Below are 20,253 nucleotides of genomic sequence, written 5' to 3'. Positions count from 1 at the left end.
TGGACTGACTTGTTTGCTGCAGCTGCTGCCCTCTCGTCTCTGCGCCTCCCCGCGCCCCCCGCCCTGTTTAGGACCTGTTGCTGCAGGCTTGGTTGTATTGTCTACGGGCTCCATGTTGGGTGAGCTCCGGCCACTTTCACCGTCTTTCAGTGACTCCTGCCTTCATGATGGGCGAGGGCATGGGTAAACACCACGTTCGCGCCCTAGGAACGGCTCACACCAGCCTGCTCCGAATCTCACCCGACACCACATTCACAGGAAAGCCCAAAAGGGTCCGCCGGCACCGTCCCCCGGGGTGCAGGCGCCAAAGTCGGTGTTAGCTTCTCTCTGTGGCTTTGACACCTCGCCTGGAGTGTGTTTCCCGCGTGTTCTCTGTTCTCGGAACAGGTCCTTTCCTCTTTGTTTCTGTCTCAGGCCGGAATCCCCGATGCGTTGTCACACCCCAAAGGTTTCTGCCCCAGAGGCAGACCCGCGTCTTCCAGGAAGCTGTATAGAAAGGCAGACTGGCCCATGGCCACGGTCGGAGAGAGAGGCTGCTGCTGGCCCTCAACTGCACGCAGTGGACTCATGTAGAAAGCCTCACCCGTACCCACAGCTCTAAAATAAGCAAACATCAATCAAAAGTAGATCTGAGGTCCACTCAGCCCTAAGACTCCCAACAGGCAGCAGGGTGGCCTCAGAGTTCTCGGGGCCGCCTACCTCCCTGCAGTGCTGTGGCGCAAAAGCACGGCCGGGAGCCCGTCCACACACCCCTGGGCTCTTCGGGCGGGCCCTGAGCCGCGGTCCAGGAGCCAGCGGCCCTCAGGGTGTGCCAGGCCCAGCCGGGGCGGAGCTGCCCGCTCCCCTCCCAGGCCTCTGCCTTTCCCGCCTCCGCGCTGCCTTCTCCGTTTGACTTTGGCTTGTACTTCCTTGCGAGTTTAGGCGAGAGGGGCCAGATCAACAACCCCAAGTTCTCCTTGGGGAAGGTGGAGTTCTGCCTGGGGACGGAGGAGATGCACCGGCCGGCGCCACCCGACCTGTCGCGGGAGCACTTCCGGGTGTTCAGCTCCGTGGAGAAGAGCCAGCTGCCGCGCTCGCAGCTGGGGCTGGTCCTGGCCTCCTACCGCCAGACCATCGGTGGGTCCGCCTCGGCTCGCTGCCTGCGCTGCCAGGGCAAGAAGGCGAGCAGATAGGAAGGGAGAGACGGGAGGGGGCGGCTTCACAGCAACGCAGGCTTATTCCAAGCCCGGGAATCTGGGAGTGGGGGGGGGGGGGGGGGGTGGGGGGGCTCCGGAAAGCTGAAACCCACCTGCAGCTGTAGGGCTAGGGGGATTTTTGCGGTGGATGTTGCTAGGGAGTAACTAAGGCTTGTGGTTAAGGGAAGAGAAAGTCTTGCAGTTAAGCTAGGTGAGAGACAGGATGCTACATATGGCGGGATGTTGTTTCAGTCTGAGTTTTCCATCCCAGGGTCACTAGTAAAATGGGGCGGGGGGTCTCTAAGATGGTGCTACGATCTTGTGCATTCACATGGAGACGTGTCTGGTCCCGAGTGTGACCTTTCACAGCAGGATGGGGGGTGCATGCCTGGGAGTCTGGGGGTCATACTCCAAGCAGGGACAGGTGGTGGGGACATGGTGTTCCAGCCCCTCCTGTCCCGCTGCTGCCCGTGAGGGCTCAGGCCACACCGTGTGATCCCTCGACGGGACTGTGGCCCTTGTGGGGATAAGAACGAGGGTCTGGAGACCTGGCCCAGCTGGTCCATCTCCTTGTCTTCCCTTGCTTTGGTGTTTTGGCAGGTTCGGTTGCCTACGAGGATTCTTAGCCCTGATCAGGGACCTGGTGCCCCTCTTTTTCCTAACAGACATTTATAACCTCCCCTTTCCTTCCTGAAAGAAAGTCGATGCTTAATAAAGTCTTCTTACATGTGGCATTTTGAAAACAATCACTGTGACGCTCTAAATATAAAAATTGAGCCTGAAAACAAAATCAGCGTACACTGAAAGGGTCTGCGTGTAGTGTGCAGGCGCGCGGGCGATGGAGGGTGTGCAGGCGGAGTCAGACACCCCGACCTCGACACCTGCACTACGCAGACGTGCTGTGCTGGTGGCTCAGGTATTATCAGATACTTAAGCTTTGTGGCACGATTTTCTAAATTGGCAAACAAGTTTTGGCCAAGTTCTGAACAAAACAGAGCTCTACAGTGGTTGCATTTCTGGAAAATTCGGGACATTAGAGACATGCAAAGATACCCTGCGAATGAGCAGAACACAGTTAGATGCCAGGCCCAGGTCACTGCAAGCGGGTTTCTTGTCCCTTCCTTCCCTGGGGGAGCTACTGTGCCCTGCAGGCAGCCAGCTTCTTCGTCCCAACCTGAGTTACCAGGAGATGCAGCATCAGACAAAGCCTCCTGCAGTTTTCTAAAATACTCTCCAGGAGGCAGCACCCTCTCCCCGGAACCAGGGCCTCGTGTCTGCTGCACGCCTTGGCACGTCCCCGAATGCTTGCACAGAACACCCACATGATACCAAAGAGATGTGTTCTGCATTCAGGTAAAGGGGAAGTCAGGTACGCCGTGGTCTTGTCACCTGTCTGCTAAGCAGCAAGCCCTTGGCGCCTTCCCCGCGCTGGGATACAGCCACACTTCCCACAGAGGGTCTGACCACCACCTCTGAGCCCTGTGGCCACCCCCGTCATCCCCTCACATGCTGGCCGCTCTCCATGTGCCTCTGGGTGTCTCTCCTCACTGCCTCTACCCACGAGTCCTCCATCCCAGGCTCCGTGAAGCCTCCTGGTTAGCCCTGGTCTCTCTCTCTCTGCTCAGCCGGAATGGGGCTTGCTCATTCTGTGTGTACACCGTGTGACCTCCTGAGGCCCTGGCACCTTGCCGTTCACTTATGGCAAGCTACAAAGTGAAGGAGTAATGCTGTTTAAGCTATTCTTGCAAATAGCCAGAGAACGTTTTCCAGGAACTAACATTTGTTCTTCTACTTGATTGAACACACAGATGTCCTCCAGGCCAGCAATCAGAGAAGCCTGAAAGTCCAGGCACTGCACACCCTCGGGAGCCTTCTCATCTTTGCGGGGAAGAACAGGTAGATTGCTGAGAGTCGCCAGGACCGGCCTGTGTCTCGCTTGCCTGTTTGAAAATGGCCTTAATGATTGCAAAGAGACCATCCTTCCTGAATCTTAGTTCTTTAGTCGCACGACCCTGCTGCACTTGGGTCCCCAAGTGCTGCCTGAGAGAAGTCGCCGGGCGCAGGGAGTGAGTGGCGTGGGCTCACCCTCCGTGTGGACGGCAGACTTGGCTGTCCCCGCGGAGGTGTCACGCGGTCTCAGGAACGCATGTGCGGCTCTGGTTCCATCCTAGGGCTGCTTTCAAGTGCTGGTGTCAAGCTCTCGATGACATCTTCAGAAAGCCAGACGTGCTGCAGACCTGGAAGGAGCTGGGCCCGGCCCCCGCCAGCACCGCCAGCAGCCGCACGGTCCCGGGTTCCCGGGACTACAGCGAGGCGTTCCTGTCGATGGTCGGCATCTGGGGCTGCCTGCAAGGAGCTGTTGTGTCGGCCAAGATAGCCCAGTGAGTGCCGCGTGGGGCCCCACCGGCTCCCAGGTGTCGGGTCTCCCACACGGGGTTGCAGGGGCACACGCTTGGGACAGCCCCTGTCCACGAGCCTCTCCTGTCCTGTGACACAGCCCGCCCCGAATGGCCACACTCGTGGACCACGCCCTGAGTGGCCCTGGCATCTGTTCAGTCACCAATGGGTCCTGGCGCCTGACCGGGGGCTGGCATTCCGTCACCGCTTGTAGAGCTAGCACGTGTGAAGAGTGGCTGGCGTGGAGGAGGAAGGGCAGCGGGGAGGGGGCCGGTGTGGCCTAAGTCCACAGGCATCACTGACTCTGCACAGCGTGCCGGGGCTGCCATCCCAAGGGCGGCCAGCCGGGGCTCAGACGACAGGGGCGCGTGACCGCAAGTGCTGGAGGCAGGTGGCGGCTGTCCGGTCTCCGAGTCTCTGTCTCTGGTGGTGGGTGATGAGCCTCCCTGTGACCGTATCTGCAGACTCTCGTTGGCCTTGTAAGCTCACCTGCTCGTAGGTTCTGGGGATCAGGACATGCCGATCCTCGAGGGCATTACTCAGGCCACCACACATGGCAGTCACGTCTACGCACACGTGACTGTCTCTAGCCACGGTCTACACATGGTCTACAGAGCACCAGCACTCACAGGTGGCGGAAGTGTTTGGTGAGCAGGAGACATTTAGGAGGCGTGGTGGGGACAGTGGCCTGGGCTCCTTCCCAGCTGGTCACTTTGTCAGCTACCCACAGGGGCAGCGGGCAAAGCCTGCACACCCGGAAGCTACAGAGAAAATAAAAATGGAAGCTTTTCTTGTTAGCAGTCTCAAGGCCGCAGAAAATCAGCGTCTTCAGCCGGGGAAGTAAGCAAGTAGCATGCCTTAGAAGTGTCATGCAGGAAAGAGGCAGACCCATGTCAAGGCTGACTTTTTCCTATTAGTTCATTATGGGTGTGAATGGAAACCTTTTTCACAAACGAATATGAATTGCATAATTCTAGCCTTAATATGCACTTATGTGTGCCATTCTACATGTGTACAACTACATACAGAATAAAGTCTAGGTGGAAACAGACGAAAATATTTCCAGTAATCATGCATAGGTATTAGGAAAATGGGTGGTTTTGAACTTTTCTAATATATTTCTCATTAATAAATATATACCTTTTTATTGTATTTTTGGTGTTCTAGATATATGTCTAAAGACAGATATCAGAATGTTTGTGGAAGAGTACTAAAATCAGTGGGTTATTCTTGTGCTTATTTAGATTTATAAAATCATTGGATGTTGGAAAGAGAACTGACTGCTGCCTTTTGTCTGCACTACTCTTTCAGGTAACCCGTAGAATGTTTTCTGTGGTGGCGTGGCCATTCATACGTTAACTGCAACCCTAACACTGACTCTGACCCATACCCTGACCCTAACCCTGACACTAACCCTGACCCTAATACTAACCCTAACCTTAACACAAACACTAACCCTAACCCTAATCCTAACCCTAACACAAGTCCTAACCCTGACCCTAACCCTAATGCTAACCCTAACCCTGACCCTAACCCTAACCTTAACCACAACCCTGATTGTTTGCATTTCAGGCAACCCTTCAGTGTGTTTTCTGTGGTGGTATGGCCATTCACACCATAACTCTGTTCTTGTACCAATACCAGGCTGTTTTGATTGTTGTAGCCTTATAATAAAGTTTAAAGTCTGGAAGTGTGATACCTCCTGCTTTGGTGTTTTTGTTTGTTTGTTCGTTTTGGCTATTCATGGTCGTTTATAGACCAATGTAGACCAAGGGAACAAGATAGAGATTCCGGAAGCAAAACCTCAATTTTTCAACCAATTCATCTTTGACACAGCCTCCACCAACCACCACTGGGGAGAGGAGAACCTATTCAGTAAATGGTGGTGGGAAACTGGCTTTCCACATGCAGAAGAATGAAACAGGAATCCTACTAACCACCGTACAAAAAGCAACTCTAAATGGATCAAAGTCCTAAATGTAAAACCTCAAACTATAAGAATCTTAGGAAACGCAGGAAACACCCTTGAGGAAATTGGAACTGGGAACCAATTCCTGGTCAAAACCCAAATGCTCATGCCATAAGAGATAAGATAGACAAGTGGGACCTCATCAAACAAAAAAACTTCTGCAAAGCAAAAGAAACCATCAAGAGAGCAGGGAGACAGCCCACAGAACAGGAAAAAATATTTGCCAACTGTATATCTGACAAAGGCTTAATATCCAGGATCTACAAGGAACTCAAATGTACTGAAAAAAAGAAACAGCCCCATTAAAGAGTGGGCAAAAGACTTGAATAGACACTTCTTAGAAGAAGACATATGAGCAGCCAACAGGTACATGAAAAAAATGCTCACTAATCATCAAAGCAATGCAAATTGAAACCACACTGAGATACAACCTAACTCTAGTCAGGATAGCCATCATCAATAACAAACAAATATACTGGAGAAGGTGCAGGCAAAACAGAACACTTCTACACTGTTGGTGGGAGTTAAAATAGTACAAACACGATGGAAAACCATGTGGTGATTCCTAAAAGATCTAAAAAATCAGCCTTCCATATGACCCAGCAATCCCCCTTCTGGGAATATACCTGGAGGAACTCAAATCACTCTATGAAAAAGACAACTGCACACATGTTTATTTCAGCATTATTTACAATAGCAAAAACATGGGACGAACCATGCTGCCCATTGAAAGAGGACTGGGTAAAAAAAAATGTGGTACATGTACATGATGGACTATTATGCAGCCATAAAGAAGGGAAAATATATAACTTTGCAGCAACTTGGATGGGTTTAAAGTCTATAATACTCAGTGACCTATCAAAGAACAAAAGATCTGAGTACCACATGTTCTCATTCATAAGTGGACCCTGATTTTTATCATAATACTACAAGAAAGGGATTGGAAGTAGCAGGAAGCTGATAGGGGAGGAGGAACAAACGACGTCAATATGGAGATCGGATCTCAAACCCTGTAAAGTGGGACCAATGGGAGGCCCTGGCATTGATCGTGACCCTGACCCTGACCCTAACACTAACCCAAACACTAAACCTAACCCCAACCATACACCTAAACCTAACACTACTGTAAACCCTAACTTAAACCATATTGATCAATGACCCCAATTCTAATTGACCCTAACCCTAACACAAAACCAAACTCTAAACCTAATCATAACCCTAATGCTGACCTTGACCCTGACAGTAACCCTAGCCTTAACTCTGATCATGACCCTAACAACAGCCCCAAGCTCAACATAAACCACATGCTAACCGAAACCATATCCCTAACCCTAACCCTCACTTCTAACCCCTAACACAATCCCAATCCCAAACCAACAGCGAATTCTAACTCTGAACCCCAAGTCCTAACCCCAACCAAAATCCTAACCCTAAACCTAACCCTAACCCTAAACCCTAACCCTAACTTTAACCCTAACAACAGTGCTTTTGTTTATCATATTCATACAGCCCTCAGTAGCAGACCAGCTCATGCCTTGATTGGCTATCACAAGCCCATCTTTCTTTCACTGGCCTAATGCCTATGGCACCTTCACCTTAGTATTCACCGCCAGTTTTCTCTTTTGGAAGAAGGAGCTTTATAGAAAGGGAAACTGAGCCTCCTGTCATTGGTAAGGTCACACTTACTCAGGGTGAAGCCCATCTGTGTGATCTTAGGTTACCTCGTTTCTAGATTAAGTTCTGCATGGTTACATGACACAAAACGGATCTTCTAGTGAAGGTGAAACAAGGGCTGAGGCCACAGAAGAGGCGTGTGCCGTCCTCAGAACAGTGGCTTGACTTCACTGAGGAAGAATGGAGCTTTGATCCAGTATGCAAGATGTCCTGGGGGGGTTGAGATTCAGTCTATGGAAGGTCCTGCTTGCTTTGAAGGCTGGATCTTGTCTGTGTGTCAGAGGCACCCGCTGGTTTATGAGATCTGAGTCGTGACAGCTTCTCACGTGGCTTTTGCAAATCTGTCTCCTTCCGCTTGTGTACCTCCTGCATGTGGGGGGGGGGAGCAGGGATGCGGGACGCTTGTCTGGCCTGACTCGCACACTGCAGTCTTCATCTTCTGCTGCTCCTTGTTCTTGAAGACAGCGCTTTAGAAAATGGGCGATTCAAAAAAATCTTGAAAAAGCTTTCGATAACATCTAGCATCCCTTCTTGATAAAAACTCTTGAACACCTGGGCATAGAGGGAACATACCTTAAAATAGTAAGCCATCTACAATAAACCCACAACCAACATATTGCTAAATGGAAAAAATTAAAAGTATTTCCCCTGCAAACTGGAACAAGACAAGGCTGCCCACTCTCACCCCTCCTGTTCAACATAGTGTTGGAAGTCCTAGCTAGAGCAATCAGACAAGAGAAGGAAAACAGGGGCATCTAAATATGAAAAGAGGAAGTTAAGTTATCCCTCTTTGCTGACAATATGATTCTATACCTCAAAAATCCAAGAGAATCTGTCAAAAACCTTCTAGCACTGAAAAAGGACTTTGGCGAAGTCTCAAGGTCCAAAATCAACGTGTATTTGCATACACCAACAGCAAACAGGCAGAGAAAAGCACAATCCTATTTACAATAGCAACAACAGCAACAAAAAATGAAATACCTTGGCATCTTCCTAACCAGAGAAGTGAAAGACCTTTACAATGAGAACTACAAAATACTACTCAAAGAAATCAAAGATGACACAAACAAATGAAAAATATTCCGTGCTCATGGATTGGAAGAACCAGCATTGTTAAGATGTCCATCCTACCCAAGACAATTCACAGATTTAACTCAATACCCGTTAAATGCCAGCATCATTCTTCTCAGACCTGGAAATGACAATACAGAAATTCATATGGAAACATAAACAACCACAAATAGCCAAAACAATCCTCAGCAAAAGAAACAAAGTGGGTGGTAACACATTTCTAGATTTTAAATTTTATTATAAGCCTACAATAATCAAAGCAGCCTGGTATTGGTACAAGAACAGGCATATAGACCAATGGAACAGGATAGAGATTCCAGAAGCAAAACCTCAATTTCTCAACCAAATCATCATCAACAAAGCCTCCACAAACAACCACTGGGGAGAGGAGAACTTATTCAGTAAATGGTGCTGGGAAAACTGGCTGACCACATGCAGAAGATTCAAACAGAACCTCTATCACCATACACAGAAATCAACTCCCAATGGATCTTAACGGAAAACCTCAAACTATAAGAACCTCAGAAAATGCAGGAGACACCCTTATGAAAATTGGGTCTGGCAACCAATTCCTGGTCAAAACTCCAAGCGCCCATGCCATAAGAGATAAGATAGACAAGTGGAACCTCATCAAACTGAAAAGCTTCTGCAAAGCAAAAGTAACCATAAAGAGAGGGGAGACAGCCCATGGAATGGGAAAAAACATTTGCCAACTGTATAGCTGACAAAGTCCTAACATCTAGGACCCCCAAGGAACTCAAATGTGCCAAAAGGGGGGGAGAAAAAAGCAATCCCTTTACAAAGTGGGCAAAAGATATGAACAGACACTTCTCAAAAGAAGACATACGAGCAGCCAACAGATACATGAAAAAATGTTCAATCTCACTAATCATCAAAGAAACGCAAATGAAAACCACACTGAGATACCACCTAACTGCAGCCAGGATGACCATCACCAATAACTCAAAAAAGCTGGAGAGGATGCAGCGCAAAGGGAACACTGCCACACTGTTGGTGCGAGGGCCAACTAGGCTAGCCTCGGCAGAAAACAGTGTGGCGCTTCCTAGAAGATCCAAAAATCGACCTTCCATATGACCCAGCAACCCCACTTCTGGAAACATACCCGGAGGAACTCGAATCACTCTACGAAAAAGTTACCTGCACATGCATGCTTATTGCATCATTATTCATAATAGCAGGAACATGGAACCAACCATGTTGCCCATTGAAAGTGGACTGGATAAAAAATTTTGTACATATACATGATAGAATATTACAGTCTTAAGGACAAAATTATGAACTTTGCAGCAACTTGGATGGATTTAGAGTCTATCATACTCAGTGATCGATCACAGAAGCCAAGAACTGAATACCACATGTTCTCACTCATAAGCAGACCCTGAACATTTATCATAATACTATGAGAAAGAAATTGGCAGTAGCGGGAAACTGCCAGAGGAGGGAAAGGGGCACACTTCATCCATAAGGGTACCTGATCTCAAACCAGGAACTGGGGACCAAAGTAAGACCCAAACTTTACCTGTACAATGTCATTTGTAGGCCTAGCCCTGAATTTAAAATAAAAAGTAAAAAGAAAAGGAAAAAAAAACTGAAGACAATAAAAAAACAAACATTTTGCTTAATGAGAAATGTAATTTCTCAGTTATACTGCATCTAAAATAAAAATTAGCTTAGGATTTACTTTAAAAGCTTGTTAGTTCTGTGTAAGATTTTAAAGCAAATTTGTGAAATTGAAAATGCCAACAACTATATAGTATTTTAGAATAGAATACTCCAGAACCTTAAGCAAATGGGTTGAAATTCTTCCTGATACATACATTAGAATAATTTAATAATGCATTTGCCATCAAGAAATGTTAACTAGTAAGACAGCAAAAGAAGCATTCACTCCTAAGTGCAAAACTGGATTTTGCGTGTCCATCTTGTTTCCCCAGCACCTAGTGCCATGTTGGTCACATAGATTACCCAAGAAATATTGGGCAAATTAAACAAGTCATCTTTTCAGTAAACACAGTTAAAAGTTTGTAATTACCTCTGCCTGATTTAGACTTCTGAAATAAGTTTTCATTTCCCCTACTTAGAGGTTGGAATAGTGGAAAAACATAGATTTTTGAGTTAAGTAAACATGACTTTCTTTTATTTTTATTGTAAAGTTGTGGGGTACAGTTCAGGGTTAGATCTACTAGTGGTCATTGTGTAGGTAAAATTTGGGCTGCACTTTGGTCCCCACTTTGCCTGGTTTGAGATCAGGTACCCTCATTTATGAGGTGTGCCCCTTCTTCCTTTACGTGATTTTCTTTCTTTTTTCTGCCATTGTTAGCTGTGTGTCCTCAGATAAATTAATTGTTTAAGCCTCAGTTATATAACTTATTTGTGAGGTAATAATCCTTCCTTCTAAGGGTGGGTTAAATGAACATTAAGTGAGATAATGTTTATAAAGAATTTACCAGAAGCATTTAATGTAAAATTGACCCCCAACAAATGGTAATTTAATGCAATGATAATTTCTTTGAAAATAATACACCAGGAGCGTGTAATGTCTGAGAAATAAAGTGCTCCAGTGATGTTGAGGTTTCAAAAAAAAAAAAAAAGAAAGAAAGAAAAGAAAAGAATAAGTATCCAAATTCCAAGGAGTTTAAAAAGTTTGTCTCAAGTGGTGACAGCACGTGGAAGCCACCGTGATGTGTATGCGTGGCCGGTGCTGTGGTTACAGAGTACGGTGTGCTGGGCATATACGAGGCTCTTTGGAAAGCAATGTGTGTGCTTATTTACTTTTGTTTCATCGTTGAAAATGCAGTTTATGGCTATGTCTTTCCCTTTCCTCACTTCCAGGGCCTGCTCAGAACCACGCTCCCACACCCCACCGTGGAGCGCTCCTACGCGCAGTATGAGGTCAGCCAACTCCTGCCTGGCCTGGAGCTCTTCTCCGACAGGTTCCGGGCTGACCTCTGCTCTGTGGTCGCGAGTCTGTATTATGTGATCCGTGAGCTGCACTTTGTGAAGCATGATCTGATCGTAAGTGATCCTTAAAGCCCACGCTTTGTAATCACAGCGAGGCTCACGTATCTCACACGCATCAGATTTTGCTAACGTTCTTCTGGTCAGTTCTTGTTTAACCGTTAAACTCTCCATATTTTGGGTTCTCAGCTGTACTTCAGATTAAAATGCATTAATAGGTATTCTTTCTTCACATTTTGGATACAAAAGCAGCATCTCTTTGATCTTGTTCTCTTTTTACTCTTATTATTTTATATTTTTTTCCTGAAGACATTGGGTGAAATTGGCCAGAATGCGTCACTGACCTCAGACTCAGGGATCTGGGTGTGCTTGGAGCTCACGACACCAAGTCCTTCAGTTTATCTCAAGAGCAAAACGATGAGCCTGTGTCTTCATTGAGAGAAGTCTATCTTGTGTCTCTTGTCTTTCCGTGGTCAAAGGTGCATTTCAGGAATAACCGTGAGATAAATGGCAGACGTCTCATACTGTTCAAGGAAACCCAGAAACCCAGATGCAGCCATCCTTCCCTTCTGGAAAAGAATCACAGCGTAGACCGTGAATTTGGAGCTATAGCCGTTTAAAGATGAATTAGTGTCCTGACAGCTGGTCACTTTCTGCATCCCTCCTATCTCCTGTCTCTTTCCTCTTTGCTCTTTCTTCTGTTTTCTTTGGCATCTCTTTTTCTCGGCCTTGGCATCTTCATATCGGTTCTTTCTCTTATCTGGTTTGTTTCCCTTTTCTGCATAATTTTCATGCCCACTTTCTGTCTTTCCATATATTGTTTTCCATTCTCTTGGCATATTTGTTGTTCTAAATTCAGCTCTTTCTCTCTATTGCCCCCAATATGAATTATTATGCTATAAAACCATGTGTTAAAGTGAGGAGGTTGATTAATGACTTTAACACTTGGCAGACTGGCAAGAGATTGTTTATTAAGAAATAACAAAATGGTCTCCTCTCACTGTTAAAGGGATTCATTTCTGGACTGAAAAAAGAGTTCCATCCCCTGGGTCACCTTTAGCTGCTTAGTCATGCTCATCTATAATGCATATCATCACTGAGTTGGAAAAGAAATGAGACTTTTTTTCTCTAAAGCTTAAGAAATTGAGAGTGCTTTTGTGAATAATTGAGCAACTGACAGCAATAAAATGGTGTGTTTTTATCACCCACTAAAGAAAAGAAACAGCCTCAAAAGCAATCGCCAACTCAATGTTTTGTGCTGCATTAATGGTATAAAAAGGTATTATGCTATGTTTATAGGGCATAATTATAGAAAATGTACTATGTTTGAAATCACTTACCACCAGTTCTGATCCCTTTAAAAAGCTGTTGCTATTAGCAGCTGCAGGTTGGATGACAATTAGGGGATCCCCAGCTGAACTTGCAAGAAGTAAACAGTTCCCCGTTTGTGTCGCTTGACCTTCCCCAGAAGAAGCCCAGCGGCTAAGGGAACTCCTGTCCACTATAACTTTTGCTGTGGGTCACAGAGCAGTGGGACCCTGGGAAGTTGCTCACTGGAGAGTGTGCTCCCCAGGCTCTCTGAGCCCCCCCTCAGCTGGGCAGGACAGCGGCAGGAGCTGCAGGCCTGAGTGGACACAGCTGTCCCCTCCTCCTGTCTCTGGGTGGGTGGTGGCCAGGTCACCCGAACTGTTGATGGTGTAAGCCTTCACATATTTCCATGAGGCTCAAGAGCAATCGAGGACCTGAGGAATTTTAATTCTAGGAAAATAAAAATGTCATGTGAAGTCTGCTTGGATTTTATCCCAGTGGGATGTAAGTTGTGTGAAGGCAGGTTCTTGCTCGATTTTGTTCTCATTCAACAGTGCCTGAACCATAATAGGCATGTGGTAAGTATTTTTGCTGCTAGAAAAATCCTAATTGAAGATAAATAGCATCTGACACAGAATGATTACGCAGAAGCTAGTAAGGGAACATGGACTGAAGTCCTTTGCTTTAAATTTTGCACTTGTTTGATAGCTTATTTGCTAGGCATTTTCCAAAGGCCACAGTGATTCCTACATTTATGTTGAGTTAATTTTTTTCAAGGAAGACAAATTGGCTTTTAACTTTTTCATGCTTAAAGAGATGAAAACCCTAAGTCTGGAGCACCAGTTGTCATCTAGGTGAACCTCCCAGTCTCTGATGGCATCTTCAAGTTCTGGTAACATCATGAATCACGTACCAGGCGACCATGTCACTCAAACCTCACAGTGTAGTCTCCCAGCATGGGTGGTCAGTCAGTACTTTGCAGAACATGCCCTGCATTTAATAGTTGGCTAAATTTGATTATTACGCTGTTAACTTGGCAAAATACACTTGAAAACAATGAGTGTTTTTCTCCTGACAGGTTCTGCCTCTCCTTGCATTGTACCAATATTTTGTTTCTGGAATTTGCCAAGACCTAGTCAGGAGCCTAGAAGCAAGACTCCTCAAGGTATGCCACAGGCTTTGAAGACATGTGACACTCTGGGTTCTGAGGATATACGAGGGGGGACCAAAAAAAGGTAATTTATTTATAAAAATCTAGTATTCATTCTTACGTGTTTAAGCTTCAGTCACCTTCAAAGAACTCTCCTTCTGATGCCATACATTGACTGAGACTTTTCCACTGCTCAATGCAGTTTTTAAACTCATCAGTTTGGATGCCTTTTAGTGCTGCTGCTGCTTTTGTTTCACCTCTTCCACATGGGCAAGATGTTTCTCTTTGAGGACTTTTGTCATCTGGGGAGACAAAAAAAGTCATTCGGGGTGAGATTCGAGGTAAATCGGGAGGGGCGGGCATGGGGGGCTCATGCCCTTTTTGGTCAAAAACTGCCGAGTGCTCAGTGCAGTGTAGACAGGTGCGCGCACAAATCACCCATCATGAAATGGGCAAATGTGCTGCATCTCAAAAAAAAAAGAAAGAAAAAAGTTCACTGAAGCCGAAGGCAGCCTCTCACCACAGTGCTAGCTGGTCCACGGATGCTGATGGGTTCCCAGAACACTCGCCGAGTGGGGGAAGCCTGAACAGCCAGGGGCCCACCCTCCACGAGGTCATTCCATTTTGGGGGGTCCCGCCTCTAGATGGTCAGGCATACATTTGATCCCAACACGGTGATAAGCTGGTGCTTGTGGTGCTGAGCAGACACAAATATAACTTACCCCTCAAAATAAAATAAGAGGAAGAGCCAGGCAGGTTTGGATCATTCCGTGCTTGGGGCACGGTGAAGTGAGGAAGGGCTACCTGGGGAAACACGGCTTGCGCGGCCCCATCGCCTGGAAGTCACCCCGCTGAGACCTGGCTTCCAGGAGACCATGGAGCCGGTGTTCTTAAGTTTCTGCCAGTTTTCTCCTGAGGGCCTTTGGGGATATCGTGGTATCCGGAGCTCTTTGGTGCTCTGGAAGCTGAACTAACGAGCCCAAACAGACTCCCAAGTGCAGGAAACTCTAGCCCGGGTCCTCCTGCGGGCCCTCCTCATCAGCCCGGTGCGCACGCCTGCCACATCAGTTGTGTCTGTGGGGTCACCTCCGTGCCCAGTGCGTCTGCTCCCGGTCCTGCGCCCTCGGCCCCAGTGCTCCATGCTTCACTCGCTCACTCGCTCACGCGTGACACACACACCGCTGGTTCCCCCGAGGCCTGTGCTTCTATTGCGGACTTTCCTGAAAATTGGGAAGGCCGGGACCTTTGAGTCGAGGCACCACAAGCAAGTGAAGATAGAGTATTTGTCCTTCTTGAGCTTAAGATGCTTCTTGGCCTTCATGTCATACTGTGGCCTCCCATCCGGGGGCCGTCCGCGGTGCTGCCAGCTGGTGACGGTGCCACGCTAGCTCTGATGATGCCCCGCACGCTGACCTCCAGTGTTTGTGCGTCTGTCCACGGGGTGACCCCTCCCTCCAGGGCGACATCGGGCTACCAGCTTGGCACCGCTGAAGAGGGGCTGGACCGGACGGGCATTGTCAGCCCTTGGGGTCAGGAGGAAGGGGCGCCAGGGCCCCCGGCCTGGCCCCTTTCCCTTTTCGGGACAAGCCCCTTCCTCCCTTCCCTCCCCGACCCTCCCGTTTCTTACGAGGGGAGGCCAGGCTTCCCTTTGAGCTGCTCTCCCCACCCAGACTCTGCCCTGGGGTCAGTGTCTTCAGACCCAGATAGTCCCTCCCGATCCATTTCCAGATGAAGACGTTCCTGAGGGGGCCCTGGCGACGACCGTTTGTGTGTTTTCATTTGCGAATAAGTCATTTGTTAGCGACCGTGGGAATTTCTGGATCGTCCCCTCCGAATCACTGGACTCATGTGTTCCAACAGTACTTTAAAAAGATGGCATATAACTTTCTTCTCTCTCTCTCTCTCTCTCTTTAAACAGTGCTTTCTTTAACACTGCAGAATTCTTGAGGCTATGACCTGTATCTTATTCATCTTCTAGTTCCCTAAAGTGTCTCAAGTAATAAATTCCCATGCTTGATATTCCATAATTAATTATTGAATTGAGTTTAACACCGCAGACATTTACCAGGTGTCCACTGTCCACTCCTGTGGTGTCTAGTGGCAAATCACATAAAAAGCACTTGGTAGGTACTTATTGCTTCAACCTAAGTTGTATACTGAGCACCCCCCGTCTACAAGCGCCACGCGAGTAACCCAAATCCAGGAGGTCACCCAGGTCCCTGGGCATGAGAAAGTGGGGCCTGGGGGAGACGGGGTGTGGCATGACAAGACGGACTGGGCTTGAGAAGAGCAGGCGTCATCGAACAGGAAGCGGGAAGGGCACCCCCTTGCAGTCTTGCAGGCAGAGATGGCCAGTGTAGAAGGGGAATGTGTTGGCTTCTGGGGAGTGACTCTGTCACCCCACAGCGAGTGCGCCGAGTGCCACGCATGGGGTTCCGGGTCCATCTTGAATCCCCGCCGTGGAGGTAGATGTGGGGGCTGGGCATGAGGAGCTGAGGGGTCTGCGAGGTCAGAGGTCAGGCGGGGGACCGGCCTGCTCCAGCCTGTCAGTCAGAGGCAGGTGGCCACCAGGAGTCTTGCAGGACGCCATCTGGAGAGATCCAAGGCCAGGGCCACGTGTGCTGTGCCCACGGCTTTCGGGGGCTGCTGAAAGCCCCCCTCGAGCAGCGTAAGAGACAGAGAAGAGCCGTGGGCCCCGCCGGCGGGTGGGGAGGCGGATTCATGGCAGGACTTGGATCCGGGAGCTGCGTCAGGAGCAGAGCCGGGTAGAGGTAGGAGCTGCCTGGGGCGAAGGCCGGGCGAGGGTTTTGGCCTTGTGCTCATTTGTGTGCCTGTCCGGTTTCCCGGATCTCACCTCTGTGTATTCCTTTCAAATGTAAACACCCTTGACTCCCCACCCTTGACTCCCGAGAGAGCACTGAAGGGAAACCAGGGAGTCAGACGCCGGGCGAGCGGGCTCCCTGCTTTCCTCCTCTGGTCTGTGTCTCCACGTCTTGATCCAGCTCGCGTTTGCGTCCCTGCTTCCACATCCACCCTTCTCTGTTCTCTACAAAGTCACGGCATGCTTTCAAGCTCAAGTCAGGTCCAGGCCCTGCCCTGTTCAGGACGCCCCAATAACCTCCTTTTAAAAATCAATTTCTGTCATTGACACACAATATGCAGAACCTAAACGTGACTACCGTAAGCATCTTTAGGTGCACAGCTCGGTGGCACCGGCCATGCGCAGCCGTCACCACTGTCCCCCTCCAAAACACCTCTGACTCGCAGCCATGGTCGCGGGCCCCACTGGACCCTGGTCCTTGGTCATCCGGCCCCATTTTACCCTGGTCGCCGGGCTCCACTTGGCCTTTTCTGGCTGCCACTCACCCCCTCCTGACCTCCTCCTGCTCTCAAGCCCCTCTGCATGACGTCGTACAGATTTTCTCGTGTCCTCCCCTTAACGTCACCCCATCTTTCTTTGAAGTTCTCCTCCACGGGGACTCCTTCCCGATCACAGTCTTGAAAGAGCATCTGTTAGGGCCCTGTGTTCAGGTTCATGCTGTGAACCTCTTCGTGGGCCACTCTGATTAGCTCAGTGTGCTCCCAATGGAATGCAGCCTCCGAGAGGTGTGGTGACGTGGTGCTCCATGGACATGTGGAATGGATGCCCGTACACAGCAGCTTGCCTTTTCCTTCTGTGACTTCCTGATTGATAGTCCTGCTGGATTGCATCCAAAGCAAGCCACGAACAATGTGTAGTTATCGGCTGATTAATCCTGTTAAATACAGGCATGTAACGTGGACAGCGTCCCTCAATTATGGACAAGAAGATGAACACTTGTCCCTGTGTTGACATACTGTGGAGTTAGTCTCCTGCTGACTTTGATCCTCAGAGTGCTGAAGAACGTCGGGAGCGTTTTTGTTTTGTGTTTCTTTGAACCCATGGTTGATCATGGGAACAGAAAGACAAATTTGTTGTGCGTAACTTCTCCACGGCTACCACAGTATGAAATGTCGCTCACTTTGATGAAGTGGGCAACACTGGGCAGACGTTGCTTGAGCACCGCTCGCTGCTGTCGGTGTGTTGGCCCACTGCACATGTGAGTGGACCCACAGACACGTCGTCTCTGTCCACGGGTGTCCAGTGGACGTCAATTCACCGTGCGTTACCCACATTAACCAGAAACTTCGGATCTCACAAAGTTGATGATTTTTGTCTCACACTGTTTATTTGATAAGTGAAACCAATTGTTTAATTAAAAATCACATTTTCCTTCACTTTGACAGGTAGAAGTTCTTACAGATTTGGGATTCTTTTCTGAGGCCTTTCATGAGCTGTCCCAGATTTTTTATGGAAGAAACATGCCCTGTGCAATATCCACTGGCTGCAAAGCTACTGGGAAAACGAAGGTAACTGGCTAATTTCATTCAAAGTCATTGCTGTGCATTCTGCGTCCGCGTTCCTGAATGAGGGAGCACTCCCGCCAGAGCGCGCCCCGGGCCCCTGGGACTTCCGGCCTCTGTGAAGCCTGCCTCCATCCAGGGACCCGGAGTCCTGTGGGTGTCAGGTCTGGAGCGGAAGGGGCTCGTGGGGAGGCAGCGGCTTTGGAGTGGGCTTGTCCCGCTAGCTTCTGGTTCAGGGATGCTGCCTGCTGCTTTGTGTAACGGTCATCACGGACAGTCTCCGTAGACACATTTATCAGCCACGGCCTCGTAGACTGTTGGTTCTCATCACACACTTCTGGGTGACGTTCTGAATCGAAGTAGCCCTTCTAGCTTATCTGAGTATTTTTTATCTTCATACTTTGCACCACAGAACTAGGAATGTGTTGTTCAACTTTCTTCTGATTTCTGGGAGGAGGGAACACTCTTCCATTTTGTCCAGTTTTAAAACATTTTTATTGTAGGAGATAGTTTTACCTGGCTTGCTTAATTAGTACTTGTGAACTGGATCATCGAAGCATCCTTGGAAACGCATACTGGAGTTGATGTCTAATTTAGGTCAGACTGAGCTGTTCCTTCCCATCTGGTTTTCATGGTGACCAAGGGATCCTGGCAGCCTTGCTGTAGGCGGGTGCTTGGACCTCGCAGGACAGAATTAAAGGAAATGGAGGAGCCACCTTCCATCCGCCTGGTGTGTGTGTGTGTGTGTGTGCGCGCGCGCTTGTGCGCGCGCACGTACTTGGAGACACTCAGGCAGGACCTGAGTGTCGTGCCCGTGGATCCAGCTTGGAGGACTGAGAGCCCCTGGGAGGGACTTCGGACATTCTGTTGGCTTGTGGTGTGTTTATTCCCGGAGAGTTATCCCTGGAAGGTGCCTGCCTCGTACTCCAGGTGGCTAGTACACGTTATCACCTGCCGCAATAGGGTGAGGCTGAGGCCTCAACAGAGCGTCCTGCAGGGACATTCGCGGAACAGGCGGATACATGTATGTGCACATGCACGCCGGTGTATACACCCATATGTGTGTGTAGATGGAGCTGAGAGAGAGAGAGAGAGAGAGAGATAGGGAGAGGGAGAAAGAGGGAGGGAAAGAGAGAGAGGAAGGGGGAGAGGGAGAGAGAGACAAAGAGAGAGAGGCGGGGAGAGGGAGATGAGAGGGGAAGGTGAAAGGCAGGTGTGGGGAGAGCAGAGCCAGTTGATGGCCACTCTGTCCTCCTCTGAGGCGCGGGCTGGCGCCCCCTCTCCCTGGGCCAACTCAGCATTTTCTTGCTCGCCTCTCAGCCAGCAGCCTCTCCTTTTCCCGTCCAGGACGGTCTGCACTTTATACATAAAATTCGCCTTGAATTGGCTGAAAAGCAAGCCTCGCACGCCTCCTGGAGGTCGGCCCCATTCCAGGCGCGGTGCAGTGGGGTACAAGGCAGAGGGTCGCGGCCCGGGAGGGCTGCCACCGCCAGGGAGGGACCCAAGGCAGCCCGGCAGTGGGCGCAGCTTTCTCCAGGTGGCCTGGGGGAGGCGCTGCAGGGGGCGAGTCTGCTCCCCACAAGGTGCTACAGGGCCAATCGAGGCAGCAAGAGGGAAGGAGGTGTTGCTCAAGGCTGGGGGCTTGGGCCTTCAGCTGGTGCCGAGAGCAGAGAGGCGGGGTATGGGAACTAACTGGAGAGGACGCTGCCTTAGCTGTCTGGGCACAGGCTGTGGGGTGGGCAGGGGACCAGCCGAAGGGCTGTTGGAGTGATCTGGTTGGGATATGAGGGCGCTGGGGCCATGGTGGGCGTGGGGAGTGAGTAGCCGCCAGCTCCGGTGTTGGGGCAGAGCCCAGGCGTCTGCCCTGATGGTGAGAGAGGAGTCCAGGGCGAGACAGTGTCCCACCTGGGGAATGCAGCACCGCTGGAGGTGGACCTGCTCCAGCAGCGCTGCTGTGCTAGGTGGATCCTGGCAGACAGGGCTCTGGAATTCGGTGGGGAGGGGGGTTGGGGCCTGGACAGGCTGTGAGATCCCCTGGTCCAGGCTCCTGAAGAAGAGAAGTGAGAGGCTGAGCCTCAGGGTCAGCCGCGTGGGGGTGGGGGAGGGGACGGGGGGGGGAGTGAGGAGGAGGAGAGAGGGGAGAAGGA

The 20,253-nt window shown here is 49.5% G+C and overlaps 1 protein-coding gene across 1 annotated transcript in view; it reads left to right on the top strand.

Annotated features, from left to right (window-relative positions):
* The window catches only part of LOC103253411 (cilia- and flagella-associated protein 54), a 125,465-nt gene that overhangs the window by 7,718 nt on the left and 97,494 nt on the right, over window positions 1-20,253 (top strand). Inside the window, exons 5-10 of the mRNA XM_021709194.1 lie at window positions 2,984-3,071; window positions 3,347-3,556; window positions 4,817-4,883; window positions 11,140-11,322; window positions 13,652-13,738; window positions 17,990-18,112. Coding sequence (XP_021564869.1) covers window positions 2,984-3,071; window positions 3,347-3,556; window positions 4,817-4,883; window positions 11,140-11,322; window positions 13,652-13,738; window positions 17,990-18,112 — 758 coding nt within the window. The remainder of the gene's footprint in view (window positions 1-2,983; window positions 3,072-3,346; window positions 3,557-4,816; window positions 4,884-11,139; window positions 11,323-13,651; window positions 13,739-17,989; window positions 18,113-20,253) is intronic.

The sequence above is a fragment of the Carlito syrichta genome, unplaced genomic scaffold (assembly GCF_000164805.1).
Source record: "Carlito syrichta isolate Samal-C Ts95f unplaced genomic scaffold, Tarsius_syrichta-2.0.1 Scaffold67297, whole genome shotgun sequence".
NCBI lineage: Eukaryota > Metazoa > Chordata > Mammalia > Primates > Tarsiidae > Carlito > Carlito syrichta.
Note: the sequence above shows the minus strand (reverse complement) of the source record. Positions and strands in the feature narration are given on the sequence as shown.